The 15550-nt window shown below is 45.8% G+C and overlaps 1 protein-coding gene across 1 annotated transcript in view; it reads left to right on the top strand.

Annotated features, from left to right (window-relative positions):
* The window catches only part of LOC142185189 (leucine-rich repeat and fibronectin type III domain-containing protein 1-like protein), a 46917-nt gene extending 35262 nt beyond the window's left edge, over positions 1-11655 (top strand). Inside the window, exons 3-4 of the mRNA XM_075260466.1 lie at positions 10201-10697; positions 11539-11655. Of these exons, the coding sequence (XP_075116567.1) occupies positions 10201-10697; positions 11539-11597 (556 nt within the window). The 3' untranslated portion in view covers positions 11598-11655. The remainder of the gene's footprint in view (positions 1-10200; positions 10698-11538) is intronic.
* The last annotated feature ends 3895 nt before the right edge of the window (positions 11656-15550 follow it).

Below are 15550 nucleotides of genomic sequence, written 5' to 3'. Positions count from 1 at the left end.
GAGGTTATTTGGGAACAGATGGTTCTCTCCACCAGGATTACACCAGAGCTTTTTTTCCTTCTTGTAATATCTGATGACTGTTTCTACAAGCGTTGGGCCTGATTTCTTTCTCTCTCACAAGTTTGAGACATTGCTGTTTTTCTTTGCAGACGTTAATCTTTACCGGGGCTAATGGGCAGATCAGAAGATCAGAGTGTCCCTTATCTATATCAGTATCACACAACGGGCAATGCGAAAATTAAAGGGGCAGTCTCAATATGCTAAATTCCTCTTTAGATATTGACTACCAACTTCCATTGGACCTGTTTCCTATATGGTGCCAACTGGGGTGACTATGAATGTGTTCTTGTCCCTTCCTTGCCCTCACAGTAGATCCAGCCAAGGTCAACCATAGATCTGTGCATAGGAATAAATGGGGCATATGCAGTCTCCTGGCATTGTCCAGCTTCTATGTCCTTGGATCTGATTGAGTCAATCAGATGTCTCTATCACTCTCCCCTCTCACAGCAGGAAGTCTCAGGAAGAGAGAAAAAGAGGGAGGGACAGAGGGAGAGAAACTGCAGCAGCATCCCCCTCCTCATTGTCTATTGTTATAGACAGTAGGTTTAATATATTAGGAAATAGGGATAAGCAAAATGGTTTGCAAAAAGCCAAGTTTATTGCAAATTTTCCAGATATTTAGCGATTGGTCAAACCCCACATTTTTGGGGTTCACTGTCCCCAAACCACTATAATACTCTCTTCAGACCCAAGAGTATAATAAGCAAAGGTTCAAGGGAAAGTGAGCAAGCATACAGTCCTATGAAAAAGTTTGGGCACCCCTATTAATCTTAATCATTTTTAGTTCTAAATATTTTGGTGTTTGCAGCAGCCATTTCAGTTTGATATATCTAATAACTGATGGACACAGTAATATTTCAGGATTGAAATGAGGTTTATTGTACTAACACAAAATGTGCAATATGCATTAAACCAAAATTTGACTGGTGCAAAAGTATGGGCACCTCAACAGAAAAGTGACATTAATATTTAGTAGATCCTCCTTTTGCACAGATAACAGCCTCTAGTCGCTTCCTGTAGCTTTTAATCAGTTCCTGAATCCTGGATGAAGGTATTTTGGACCATTCCTCTTTACAAAACAATTCAAGTTCAGTTAAGTTAGATGGTCGCCGAGCATGGACAGCCCACTTCAAATCATCCCACAGATGTTCAATGATATTCAGGTCTGGGGACTGGGATGGCCATTCCAGAACATTGTAATTGTTCCTCTGCATGAATGCCTGAGGATTTGGAGCGGTGTTTTGGATCATTGTCTTGCTGAAATATCCATCCCCGGCGTAACTTCAACTTCGTCACTGATTCTTGAACAATATTCTCAAGAATCTGCTGATACTGAGTGGAATCCATGCGACCCTCAACTTTAACAAGATTCCCGGTGCCGGCATTGGCCAGACAGCCCCAAAGCATGATGGAACCTCCACCAAATTTTACAGTGGGTAGCAAGTGTTTTTCTTGGAATGCTGTTTCTTTGGACGCCATGCATAACGCCTTTTTGTATGACCAAACAACTCAATCTTTGTTTCATCAGTCCACAGGACCTTCTTCCAAAATGAAGCTGCCTTGTCCAAATGTGCTTTTTCATACCTCAGGCGACTCTATTTGTGGCGTATGTGCAGAAACGGCTTCTTTCTCATCACTCTCCCATACAGCTTCTATTTGTGCAAAGTGTGCTGTATTGTTGACCGATGCACAGTGACACCATCTACAGCAAGATGATGCTGCAGCTCTTTGGAGGTGGTCTGTGGATTGTCCTTGACTCTTCTCACCATTCTTCTTCTCTGCCTTTCTGATATTTTTCTTGGCCTGCCACTTCTGGGCTTAACAAGAACTGTCCCTGTGCTCTTCCATTTCCTTACTATGTTCCTCACAGTGGAAACTGACAGGTTAAATCTCTGAGACAACGTTTTGTATCCTTCCCCTGAACAACTATGTTGAACAATCTTTGTTTTCAGATCATTTGAAAGCGGGCTGTCCATGCTCGGCGACCATCAAACTTAACTGAACTTGTATTGTTTTGTAAAGAGGAATGGTCCAAAATACCTTTATCCAGGATCCAGGAACTGATTAAAAGCTACAGGAAGCGACTAGAGGCTGTTATCTTTGCAAAAGGAGGATCTACTAAATATTAATGTCACTTTTCTGTTGAGGTGCCCATACTTTTGCACCGGTCAAATTTTGGTTTAATGCATATTGCGCATTTTCTGTTAGTACAATAAACCTCATTTCAATCCTGAAATATTACTGTGTCCATCAGTTATTAGATATATCAAACTGAAATGGCTGTTGCAAACACCAAAATATTTAGAACTAAAAATGATTAAGATTAATAGGGGTGCCCAAACTTTTTCATAGGACTGTAACAGTCTTAAACTCGTAACTTCTTTGTGGTGTCCGGTGGTATCTCAACGTCCTCTTTGGCCCCTTGAATGACGTCATCGGTCAAGGAGGAGCACTGATGTCATTGAGAAGGCTGGAATACTCCTGGAGAAGATGCAGAGGGACCACTGGAGGTGACTAAAACTTCTTGTTCTGTTTACGTTCCTCCACTTATTATACCCTGAGATCTGAAGACGATGCAGAGGGACCAATGGAAGCGACTAAGACTTTTTGTTCTGTTTACGTTCTTCCCCTGGTCCTCCACTTATTACGAACCCATCAATATTCATTGCAAGGAATCTCGTGCCGCTTATGAACCTTTGCATAGAGTCCACCTACAGAGGACCTACCAGCTGCTGGAAGGTGGGACCCTGCCTCTTCCCTAAGTAATCATTTTATGTATAGAATTCACATTTCTTCCCAAAAAGTTTTGTAATTTTCCATATTTAAATATTTTTCGTATGTTGAGCCTTGCATAAGAGCGCGTCATAGGCAGGAGACTTGGGATGTGAAGGTCACTGAACGCTAGGACCCTGCGTTCTCATTACCGGTGGAGGCAGGGAGTTAATTACTGTAATAAATTATAAGGGATAGCTTCTTAATATGTATGATATGGAATTATTCACATATCATCCCCTTCTGCGAAAAGCAAACTGTTCACACCATCTTGGCCTTTCTAAACAAAGTCGTGTATAAATAGGATATTAATACATTCGCCACTTGTACGATAATCATTCTCCAACTTTTATAAATCATTTCCTAAAGGTCGATGTTTTTTTTTTAATGCGAGAAGTGCGACTCTCTCTCGTGCGCCACATCCAGCGGAAATGGAACCAAATGAACAACGCGTAAATTAATGAGACGTCAAATCGTGTAGGATATTTCCATTAGCGTGGACAATGTGGGAATTTACGGCTGGAGGAAAGGGCGCAACGTGCAACACATTTATCAAATAGGACACAACCTAGACATATTAGACTCGAGTCTTCCTCGTACCGCCATATGGCTGGAAAATATGTGTTTAGCATCAAAAACGTCTTTGGGAATTGGTGCATTTTTATGTCTTTCTTAGTCAGGTTCCTTCTTGTAGACACTTGATGCGGACGGAACATGACACAGGCATTCAGAGAATACGAAATACAGCCCCACTGGCTCTGTTACGGAGAGCGTTTCTTTAGAGGGATTCTCCAGAGAGTCTATTCATTACTTTCCTATATGGGTTTTGTATGCAAGGCTAATTCCAATCCTAGGTCACAAGAGCGTAACCAGAACCTGCTTTTTCCACCTCCAACAACTTCCTTGTTTCCCACGAGTTACTCAATAGACTTGATCTCAATAGAGGGTATGAGCTGAAGCAACATTGCCCTGGTGGTACCGCATCTCATCGGAGGACAAAAGGATTGGGCATGGTGAAATCCAACCGCCCAGTCTGGCAAATGTCAAGAGACACCTCCAATGGTTGGTTTGTCTCAACAAAATCGTCAAGTTTGGCTGGTCGTCATCCCATTGGGTGGGAGTAGGAGATAGAGAAGTTACAGTAGCAAAGATCTTGAGCAGATCCTCCAGTGTTCCTTCTAGGGTGGCTCAGTGTTGAGGAGGCTTGTAGGGTGCATGTTGGTAGTTGTGTTTTCCTGGGGAATGTCCTAATAGTAGCAAGCCCATCTGAGTCTGATGGTGACTGGTGTACAAATGAGACCTCCCATCACCTACCATGAGAAGACAGGGTTTGCAAAATGTAGAAACAAACTGAACCAAACAGCTTCCAGAAACTGGAGATAAATAAGTTCAGAGCTTTCTTGGGGCTGGGGCTCATGGCATTCCCTGTCTCCCTTGCTAGGGCTGCCTTTCTCTTTATCATGTGTGCAACGACCAAATTGCAGAGCGCTGATCCAAAAGGGTTGCCGTAACAGACAGTCAGGGTCATAGCTATGGGGTCCATGCAATGCTACCATCACAGACCTACCTTGCAAACAATCTTCCAATCGGCAGGGATAAATCCCATCTCCTGACTGCAGAACAACCCTATGGGGGGGAACAGTCAGCAAATGGTTTCCGTCAAGACTATAACATCATTTGCATATCATTTCTTTCATCGTGGGCTTGATCGGAATGGAGCCGTATCAAATTCATCAAGGATTTGCGACTATTTGATACATTTGCACCCTCTAATTGATATTTGATGTAGCGGTAAGTTAATCCATGGTCCGTACACGTAATGCAGGGAGAGCCGGCTCCTCCGGGGACAGAGAAATCATCTCTCAGACAGTTTTCTATCTTAGACAACCCTTTATAACCCTAAATGGGAAAACAGTGAAATACGAGCGTCTATACAATGCTGTTAATTCTTAGTAGCTGTTTTATGGCCTAAAATATACCATTAGATTAGGGGAAGGGGCTAATTACCATCCTCTCCGCCCGGGGTAGGAATTTTCCTCGTTATAATGTTGATTATTTACTGTTAATTGATTCAGATCCTGAAGCGACTATAAAGCGGGATCTTTTCTCTGCTAATGGCTTCTATGTATATAAAACCTCTCATGATTTACAAAGGCCTTGTGTTTTTTCCGAGCTTCATGTGTCATTACCGCGCGGTCTTGGGTTTGCTTGTGTTGGAGAGTCATTAGCAAAAGACCCTTTAAGAAGACTATGGCTATTGTACACATTATATAGGAAAATGGAAACGAGGATGAGGATGAAGAATTGCACTTTTAATGATGGGTGTCCTCCAATAGAAAGGGGGCTCCATCCTAAATGAACTTACGATATACCTTAACTTTAGTATGTACGTGGCGTTGTTTAATGCCAAGAGGCTCATGTTGTAGGTGACAAACAGGGCTCCATGCCAAGGTGATTGGTCTACAGTGGTAGGTGGCAAATGTAGGGTCACTGGGTGGTCTGACTAGTGGGACCCCCAACAGTCATGACAACAGGGCCCCGTGCTTGAAAAGAGTAGAGGTCATATGTATACCTGCTTGTAGACCCACTAGGACATAAAACCAATTTGGCTTGGGGCATTGAGTAAGTGGCCCACTAGTATTCACCCTTTAAGCCCCATACAAGGATCAGGACTTTACTGCAGGACGACCACCACATTGCTACTAGGGATGAGCAAATCTATTTGGATAGAATTTTTGGCGTTTTTTGGTCTCCACATAGTCACCTCTCCTGGGTATCCGGAGGTCTCCTGGCGTCCACTTTAGGCCTCCGGCTGGTGTCACGTGCCCTGGGGTTACCACTGAGGGACACAAACAAAGGTTATACACAAAATATCAGGCACTAGGAAACTAGTATATCTTTGCAGGATACTAAAGAGGCTAAGAACCTTGCTCAGGCATGGCGTGGCAGATGTTTATACACACAGCAACTGGCTGGGGAAGGATATAGTGGGGTACTGTGAGCAGGTGCAACCTTTTAGGGTCTTTAAGGGTCTTTAAGCCCAGCAATATGAACAGCAGAAAGAAGTGCCTATGTAGGTGTTGTGGAGGAAGAAAGCCATACATGCCAAGTCTCATGAACGTCCCACAATAAGGGGGTGACTTCTCGGTGTCCTAAAATAGTGGGGTACTCTCCCAGAGCTGGAACCATGGCCTATCATATTATATATGACATGGGCATCTTTCCTTTCTCCCCTCTCATACACATGCATGCTCGGTCTAGCTGAGTGTGAGGGTGTTGGGAGAGGGAGCTATAGATTATGTCCGACCAATCGTAGTGCTAATGTTACCAAACCTGCCACCAAGATGGACAAACGGTCATATTTGTGGGGCGTAACGCAAGCCCATGGAGCCAGTACACTGCGACTGTAATGCTAAGCGCCCATCCTCCGCCACAACGCTCTGCATTTTTCTTTCTCATTACCGCAAACAAGGCAATTTGAAGAATTGGTTAATATTAAGGACAAACACTCGCACCGAACCGCATAAAACACATAAAACTCAGCATCACCGAAACGTGAGATTCATAATCACAGAGAACTTGGGAAAGAACATCCCGTAAATCACAGGAAGACGCCGAAAACGCCCGTAAATCAGAGAATCTCCTCAAGGAGAAGAAGTTACCGAGCCCGGAAATAAATCCATGTTAATAAAATAATAAGTAGTCGCTAAATAATTAAGAACCCTGAGAAGTTCTGCAAAAGTCTCCTCTCTAGTCAGCAGGTAGAGCTGTGAGACGCCGGAACGTAGAAACAAAACTGCATAGATTAATAATGGTCAGGGCGGGGGCCGGGGAACCGAATCAGGGCGGAGGCCGGGGAACCGAATCAGGACGGAGGCCGGGAACCGAATCAGGGCGGAGGCCGGGGAACCAAATCAAGGCGGGGGCCGGGAAATGAATCAGGGCGGAGGCTGGGGAACTAAATCAGGGTGGGGGCTGAGGAACCAAATTAGGGCGGGGGCTGGGGATCCGAATCAGAGCGAAATATGACCACATCATATACCTTAGACATACTGCAGGCCATAATTAGAGTACAGAGGCGTGACTTCCGGGATAGCAGATATAATAGCAACTACAGGGCCACACGTACCCCCAAGGGTCACTCTTTAGGAGGGACAGTCCTACATTTGAGGACCAAGAACTTCAGTTTCTCTTTGCTGGTTAAAGGTCCCACTTTTTGATATTGGAAATAGATGAACGTTAAGAGACAATTGTTATTATTTGTATAATGGAAATGTATCCAACTGTGACATCACTGTGTGTATTATCTCTGTACTGTGACATCACTGTGTGTATTATCCCTGTACTGTGACATCACTGTGTGTATTATCCTGTACTGTGACATCACTGTGTGTATTATCCCTGTACTGTGACATCACTGTGTGTATTATCTCTGTACTGTGACATCACTGTGTGTATTATCTCTGTACTGTGACATCACTGTGTGTATTATCTCTGTACTGTGACATCACTGTGTGTATTATCCCTGTACTGTGACATCACTGTGTGTATTATCTCTGTACTGTGACATCACTGTGTGTATTATCCTGTACTGTGACATCACTGTGTGTATTATCCCTGTACTGTGACATCACTGTGTGTATTATCTCTGTACTGTGACATCACTGTGTGTATTATCCTGTACTGTGACATCACTGTGTGTATTATCCCTGTACTGTGACATCACTGTGTATATTATCCCTGTACTGTGACATCACTGTGTGTATTATCCCTGTACTGTGACATCACTGTGTGTATTATCTCTGTACTGTGACATCACTGTGTGTATTATCTCTGTACTGTGACATCACTGTGTGTATTATCCCTGTACTGTGACATCACTGTGTGTATTATCTCTGTACTGTGACATCACTGTGTGTATTATCCCTGTACTGTGACATCACTGTGTGTATTATCCCTGTACTGTGACATCACTGTGTGTATTATCCTGTACTGTGACATCACTGTGTGTATTATCCTGTACTGTGACATCACTGTGTGTATTATCTCTGTACTGTGACATCACTGTGTGTATTATCTCTGTACTGTGACATCACTGTGTGTATTATCTCTGTACTGTGACATCACTGTGTGTATTATCCCTGTACTGTGACATCACTGTGTGTATTATCTCTGTACTGTGACATCACTGTGTGTATTATCCTGTACTGTGACATCACTGTGTGTATTATCCCTGTACTGTGACATCACTGTGTGTATTATCTCTGTACTGTGACATCACTGTGTGTATTATCCTGTACTGTGACATCACTGTGTGTATTATCTCTGTACTGTGACATCACTGTGTGTATTATCCTGTACTGTGACATCACTGTGTGTATTATCCTGTACTGTGACATCACTGTGTGTATTATCTCTGTACTGTGACATCACTGTGTGTATTATCTCTGTACTGTGACATCACTGTGTGTATTATCCTGTACTGTGACATCACTGTGTGTATTATCCTGTACTGTGACATCACTGTGTGTATTATCCTGTACTGTGACATCACTGTGTGTATTATCCTGTACTGTGACATCACTGTGTGTATTATCCTGTACTGTGACATCACTGTGTGTATTATCCTGTACTGTGACATCACTGTGTGTATTATCCCTGTACTGTGACATCACTGTGTGTATTATCTCTGTACTGTGACATCACTGTGTGTATTATCTCTGTACTGTGACATCACTGTGTGTATTATCCTGTACTGTGACATCACTGTGTGTATTATCTCTGTACTGTGACATCACTGTGTGTATTATCCTGTACTGTGACATCACTGTGTGTATTATCTCTGTACTGTGACATCACTGTGTGTATTATCTCTGTACTGTGACATCACTGTGTGTATTATCTCTGTACTGTGACATCACTGTGTGTATTATCTCTGTACTGTGACATCACTGTGTGTATTATCTCTGTACTGTGACATCACTGTGTGTATTATCTCTGTACTGTGACATCACTGTGTGTATTATCCTGTACTGTGACATCACTGTGTGTATTATCCTGTACTGTGACATCACTGTGTGTAATATCCTGTACTGTGACATCACTGTGTGTATTATCCTGTACTGTGACATCACTGTGTGTATTATCCTGTACTGTGACATCACTGTGTGTATTATCCCTGTACTGTGACATCACTGTGTGTATTATCTCTGTACTGTGACATCACTGTGTGTATTATCCTGTTCTGTGACATCACTGTGTGTATTATCTCTGTACTGTGACATCACTGTGTGTATTATCTCTGTACTGTGACATCACTGTGTGTATTATCTCTGTACTGTGACATCACTGTGTGTATTATCCTGTACTGTGACATCACTGTGTGTATTATCCTGTACTGTGACATCACTGTGTGTATTATCCTGTACTGTGACATCACTGTGTGTATTATCCTGTACTGTGACATCACTGTGTGTATTATCCTGTACTGTGACATCACTGTGTGTATTATCTCTGTACTGTGACATCACTGTGTGTATTATCTCTGTACTGTGACATCACTGTGTGTATTATCCTGTACTGTGACATCACTGTGTGTATTATCCTGTACTGTGACATCACTGTGTGTATTATCCCTGTACTGTGACATCACTGTGTGTATTATCCTGTACTGTGAAATCACTGTGTGTATTATCCTGTACTGTGACATCACTGTGTGTATTATCCTGTACTGTGACATCACTGTGTGTATTATCCTGTACTGTGACATCACTGTGTGTATTATCCTGTACTGTGACATCACTGTGTGTATTATCCTGTACTGTGACATCACTGTGTGTATTATCCTGTACTGTGACATCACTGTGTGTATTATCCTGTACTGTGACATCACTGTGTGTATTATCTCTGTACTGTGACATCACTGTGTGTATTATCCTGTACTGTGACATCACTGTGTGTATTATCCTGTACTGTGACATCACTGTGTGTATTATCCTGTACTGTGACATCACTGTGTGTATTATCCTGTACTGTGACATCACTGTGTGTATTATCCTGTACTGTGACATCACTGTGTGTATTATCCTGTACTGTGACATCACTGTGTGTATTATCCTGTACTGTGACATCACTGTGTGTATTATCTCTGTACTGTGACATCACTGTGTGTATTATCCTGTACTGTGACATCACTGTGTGTATTATCCTGTACTGTGACATCACTGTGTGTATTATCCTGTACTGTGACATCACTGTGTGTATTATGGGCTGGGTTCCTCTTGCAGCTTTTCTATAGGGTTACTTCCCTGCCATGTCCCCGTCCTCTCTGGTTCGCTCTCACAATATCCTTTTCTCTCTTTTGTGCAGGATGATACCTCCAAACAATCGCAGCTTCTTGATCAATGACTTGGCTCCAGGTCGGGAGTATGACCTCTGTGTCCTGGCGGTCTATGATGATGGGATGACGTCACTCACGGCCACCAGAGTTGTCGGCTGCGCTCAGTTCAATACTAAAGAGGAGAATGGACAGTGCCAACCTCTTCATACCCAGTTTCTGGGCGGCACCATGATCATCATCATTGGAGGAATCATTGTGGCTTCTGTGCTGGTCTTTATCATTATCCTAATGATTCGATATAAAGTATACAGCGGTCAGGAGGAAGGCGGGAAAGCCAGGGTTAATAATGTATATTCCCAAACCAATGGACAACAAGGCATGGCCTGTGCTCACTCCTGTGTCAAGCTGACCGGAGCCCCCGAGGAGCTGCCCCTCAATGCAGATTTTACGAGAGAAGAAGAAGTGTCACAAAGCACAAAACCTACACAAGACGCATGTGATCCCAAAAGTGCTGCGGCCAAGCAAGGTGAGCCAAAAACCGTCCAAGTATATAGGGCGCCAGGTGACCCATAGAGGAGATAGAATCTATAAAATACTCTCTGTTATATCGATGCTCCATGTATATTTACAGTGTGAGTTAAAGGATCACTGACCCCCGGGGGTGCAGGGTGGTTTGGGGATTGAAGTGGTTGTCCAGCCTTTCGACTGTTACCCACTTTCCCTTGGTTAGGTTATCAATATCAGATCAGGAGGGACCAAAACCTGGGACCCCAACGAGCACTGGGCAAAGCCAGAAGCAGACAGCGCCATTCATTGTGTAGTGGCAGTACAGGGGTACTACTGCTCACCTCCCATTAGGAGCGAATTTGACTGCGACTCTGTCTTTTGCAACTCCTTCACAGAGTCATATAGAGACCCCAAGAGTGTGGTGACTGCGGCTTCTAGTTGCAACAAAATCCACTATTGTTTGATCTTTTTGATACTAGAAGTCAGTCATTGGGGAAGGAGTCGCAAGGTGTCATGGCAATCTTTCGCTGTGCAATGGGGGACACGGTCAAAGTTGCTCTACAGCACTACTAGGCTTCCATCTCCAATTAAATTCTGCACAAGGGAGCTCCCCCTAGTGGTGGCCGTAGGCAAAAATATTTTATTTATGTCATTTTATGGTCACAAGACTCTTCTAAGCGGGTGTGAAGGGGGAAGTCAGGGGTGTTCTGGTTACCAGGAAAACCTACAAGGTGCGGCCCTGAAATTGTACATGGACCCTTAATAATATAACGGATTACTGTAACGGACACTTTTAAGTTAAGATCCCTTTACATACAATTAGAAGAGAGATTCATTATAGTATTCTTTGACTTTGGCAGCTTGTAAAAATGCTGGGGAGAAGAGGCTCTCGTGCGAGTGGACAGATGTTAACATCTGATGGAGACCTACAAGGTAAGAAGAAGCAAACACAAGACACGATGATAACATTACAGGACACATAATCTGATATAACTGAGTATAAAGACTACAGAGGGTTTGCTTCGTAGTCTGTTACCATTGTGATATAGAAACCCTGTGAGTCCTGCTCCCCCACCACTCATATAGAGCCTGTGAGTCCTGCTCCCCCACCACTCATATAGAGCCTGTGAGTCCTGCTCCCCCCACCACTCATATAGAGCCTTTGAGTCCTGCTCCCCCTACCACTCATATAGAGCCTGTGAGTCCTGCTCCCCCCACCACTCATATAGAAAGCCTGTGAGTCCTGATCCCCCACCACTCATATAGAGCCTGTGAGTCCTGCTCCCCCACCACTTATATAGAGCCTGTGAGTCCTGCTCCCCCCACCACTCATATAGAAAGCCTGTGAGTCCTGCTCCCCCCCACCACTCATATAGAGCCTGTGAGTCCTGCTCCCCCACCACTCATATAGAGCCTGTGAGTCCTGCTCCCCCCACCACTCATATAGAGCCTGTGAGTCCTGCTCCCCCCACCACTCATATAGAAAGCCTGTGAGTCCTGCTCCCCCCACCACTCATATAGAAAGCCTGTGAGTCCTGCTCCCCCACCACTCATATAGAAAGCCTGTGAGTCCTGCTCCCCCCACCACTCATATAGAAAGCCTGTGAGTCCTGCTCCCCCCACCACACATATAGAAAGCCTGTGAGTCCTGCTCCCCCACCACTCATATAGAGCCTGTGAGTCCTGCTCCCCCCACCACTCATATAGAGCCTGTGAGTCTTGCTCCCCCCCACCACTCATATAGAAAGCCTGTGAGTTCTGCTCCCCCCACCACTCATATAGAGCCTGTGAGTCCTGATCCCCCCACCACTCATATAGAGCCTGTGAGTCCTGCTCCCCCCACCACTCATATAGAAAGCCTGTGAGTCCTGCTCCCCCCCACCACTCATATAGAAAGCCTGTGAGTCCTGCTCCCCCACCACTCATATAGAGCCTGTGAGTCCTGCTCCCCCACCACTCATATAGAGCCTGTGAGTCCTGCTCCCCCACCACTCATATAGAGCCTGTGAGTCCTGCTCCCCCCACCACTCATATAGAGCCTGTGAGTCCTGCTCCCCCCACCACTCATATAGAGCCTGTGAGTCCTGCTCCCCCCACCACTCATATAGAAAGCCTGTGAGTCCTGATCCCCCCACCACTCATATAGAGCCTGTGAGTCCTGCTCCCCCCACCACTCATATAGAGCCTGTGAGTCCTGCTCCCCCACCACTCATATAGAAAGCCTGTGAGTCCTGCTCCCCCCACCACTCATATAGAAAGCCTGTGAGTCCTGCTCCCCCCACCACTCATATAGAGCCTGTGAGTCCTGCTCCCACCACTCATATAGAAAGCCTGTGAGTCCTGCTCCCCCACCACTCATATAGAACCTGTGAGTCCTGCTCCCCCCACCACTCATATAGAGCCTGTGAGTCCTGCTCCCACCACTCATATAGAAAGCCTGTGAGTCCTGCTCCCCCACCACTCATATAGAACCTGTGAGTCCTGCTCCCCCCACCACTCATATAGAGCCTGTGAGTCCTGCTCCCCCCACCACTCATATAGAGCCTGTGAGTCCTGCTCCCCCCACCACTCATATAGAGCCTGTGAGTCCTGCTCCCCCCCACCACTCATATAGAAAGCCTGTGAGTCCTGCTCCCCCACCACTCATATAGAGCCTGTGAGTCCTGCTCCCCCCACCACTCATATAGAGCCTGTGAGTCCTGCTCCCCCCACCACTCATATAGAAAGCCTGTGATTCCTGCTCCCCCCACCACTCATATAGAGCCTGTGATTCCTGCTCCCCCCACCACTCATATAGAGCCTGTGAGTCCTGCTCCCCCCACCACTCATATAGAGCCTGTGAGTCCTGCTCCCCCCACCACTCATATAGAAAGCCTGTGAGTCCTGCTCCCTCCACCACTCATATAGAAAGCCTGTGAGTCCTGCTCCCCCACCACTCATATAGAAAGCCTGTGAGTCCTGCTCCCCCACCACTCATATAGAAAGCCTGTGAGTCCTGCTCCCCCACCACTCATATAGAAAGCCTGTGAGTCCTGCTCCCCCACCACTCATATAGAAAGCCTGTGAGTCCTGCTCCCCCACCACTCATATAGAAAGCCTGTGAGTCCTGCTCCCCCACCACTCATATAGAACCTGAGTCCTGCTCCCCCCACCACTCATATAGAAAGCCTGTGAGTCCTGCTCCCCCCACCACTCATATAGAACCTGAGTCCTGCTCCCCCCACCACTCATATAGAAAGCCTGTGAGTCCTGCTCCCCCCACCACTCATATAGAGCCTGTGAGTCCTGCACCCCCCACCACTCATATAGAGCCTGTGAGTCATGCTCCCCCCACCACTCATATAGAGCCTGTGAGTCCTGCTCCCCCACCACTCATATAGAGCCTGTGAGTCCTGCTCCCCCCACCACTCATATAGAAAGCCTGTGAGTCCTGCTCCCCCACCACTCATATAGAACCTGAGTCCTGCTCCCCCCACCACTCATATAGAAAGCCTGTGAGTCCTGCTCCCCCACCACTCATATAGAACCTGAGTCCTGCTCCCCCCACCACTCATATAGAAAGCCTGTGAGTCCTGCTGCCCCCACCACTCATATAGAAAGCCTGTGAGTCCTGCTCCCCACCACTCATATAGAAAGCCTGTGAGTCCTGCTCCCCCCACCACTCATATAGAGCCTGTGAGTCCTGCTCCCCCCACCACTCATATAGAAAGCCTGTGAGTCCTGCTCCCCCACCACTCATATAGAAAGCCTGTGAGTCCTGCTCCCCCTACCACTCATATAGAGCCTGTGAGTCCTGCTCCCCCCACCACTCATATAGAAAGCCTGTGAGTCCTGCTCCCCCACCACTCATATAGAGCCTGTGAGTCCTGCTCCCCCCACCACTCATATAGAAAGCCTGTGAGTCCTGCTCCCCCCCCACTCATATAGAGCCTGTGAGTCCTGCTCCCCTCACCACTCATATAGAGCCTGTGAGTCCTGCTCCCCCCCACCACTCATATAGAAAGCCTGTGAGTCCTGCTCCCCCCACCACTCATATAGAAAGCCTGTGAGTCCTGCTCCCCCCACCACTCATATAGAGCCTGTGAGTCCTGCTCCCCCACCACTCATATAGAGCCTGTGAGTCCTGCTCCCCCCACCACTCATATAGAGCCTGTGAGTCCTGCTCCCCCCACCACTCATATAGAAAGCCTGTAAGTCCTGCTCCCCCCACCACTCATATAGAAAGCCTGTGAGTCCTGCTCCCCCCACCACTCATATAGAAAGCCTGTGAGTCCTGATCCCCCACCACTCATATAGAGCCTGTGAGTCCTGCTCCCCCCACCACTTATATAGAGCCTGTGAGTCCTGCTCCCCCCACCACTCATATAGAGCCTGTGAGTCCTGCTCCCCCCACCACTCATATAGAAAGCCTGTGAGTCCTGCTCCCCCCCCCACTCATATAGAGCCTGTGAGTCCTGCTCCCCCCGCCCATACGCTCAGTAATTAATAGCTTTTCCTCTATGATTTTGTATACTGGTAGAGCTGTCACTTGCGTTGCGTGGGTAGACAAATAGGATTCACAGATTTTCTCTATGAAACTTGACAGCATTTATACATCTTTTTACATTAAAACACTGAATCACATCATTCTTAACTACATTCCCTGAAGCTCATCCCTCATCTCCCCTCTATCTGGTGCCATCATATACTGACAGGTAAGCCGTGACGTTAAGAGCTATTGATCAATTCTTCGTACATTTCTTAGAACCCTCCAATAGATCTTTCCAATATTTCATTGACGGTTTTGTTATGTTCTATCGGAAACACAATAAAATAACATCATGGCTGCCTGGATATGTCCATCCATTATTAATAGAAAACCATAGAAATAAT

Source organism: Leptodactylus fuscus, chromosome 11 (genome assembly GCF_031893055.1).
Source record: "Leptodactylus fuscus isolate aLepFus1 chromosome 11, aLepFus1.hap2, whole genome shotgun sequence".
NCBI classification, from domain to species: Eukaryota; Metazoa; Chordata; class Amphibia; order Anura; family Leptodactylidae; genus Leptodactylus; species Leptodactylus fuscus.
Note: the sequence above shows the minus strand (reverse complement) of the source record. Positions and strands in the feature narration are given on the sequence as shown.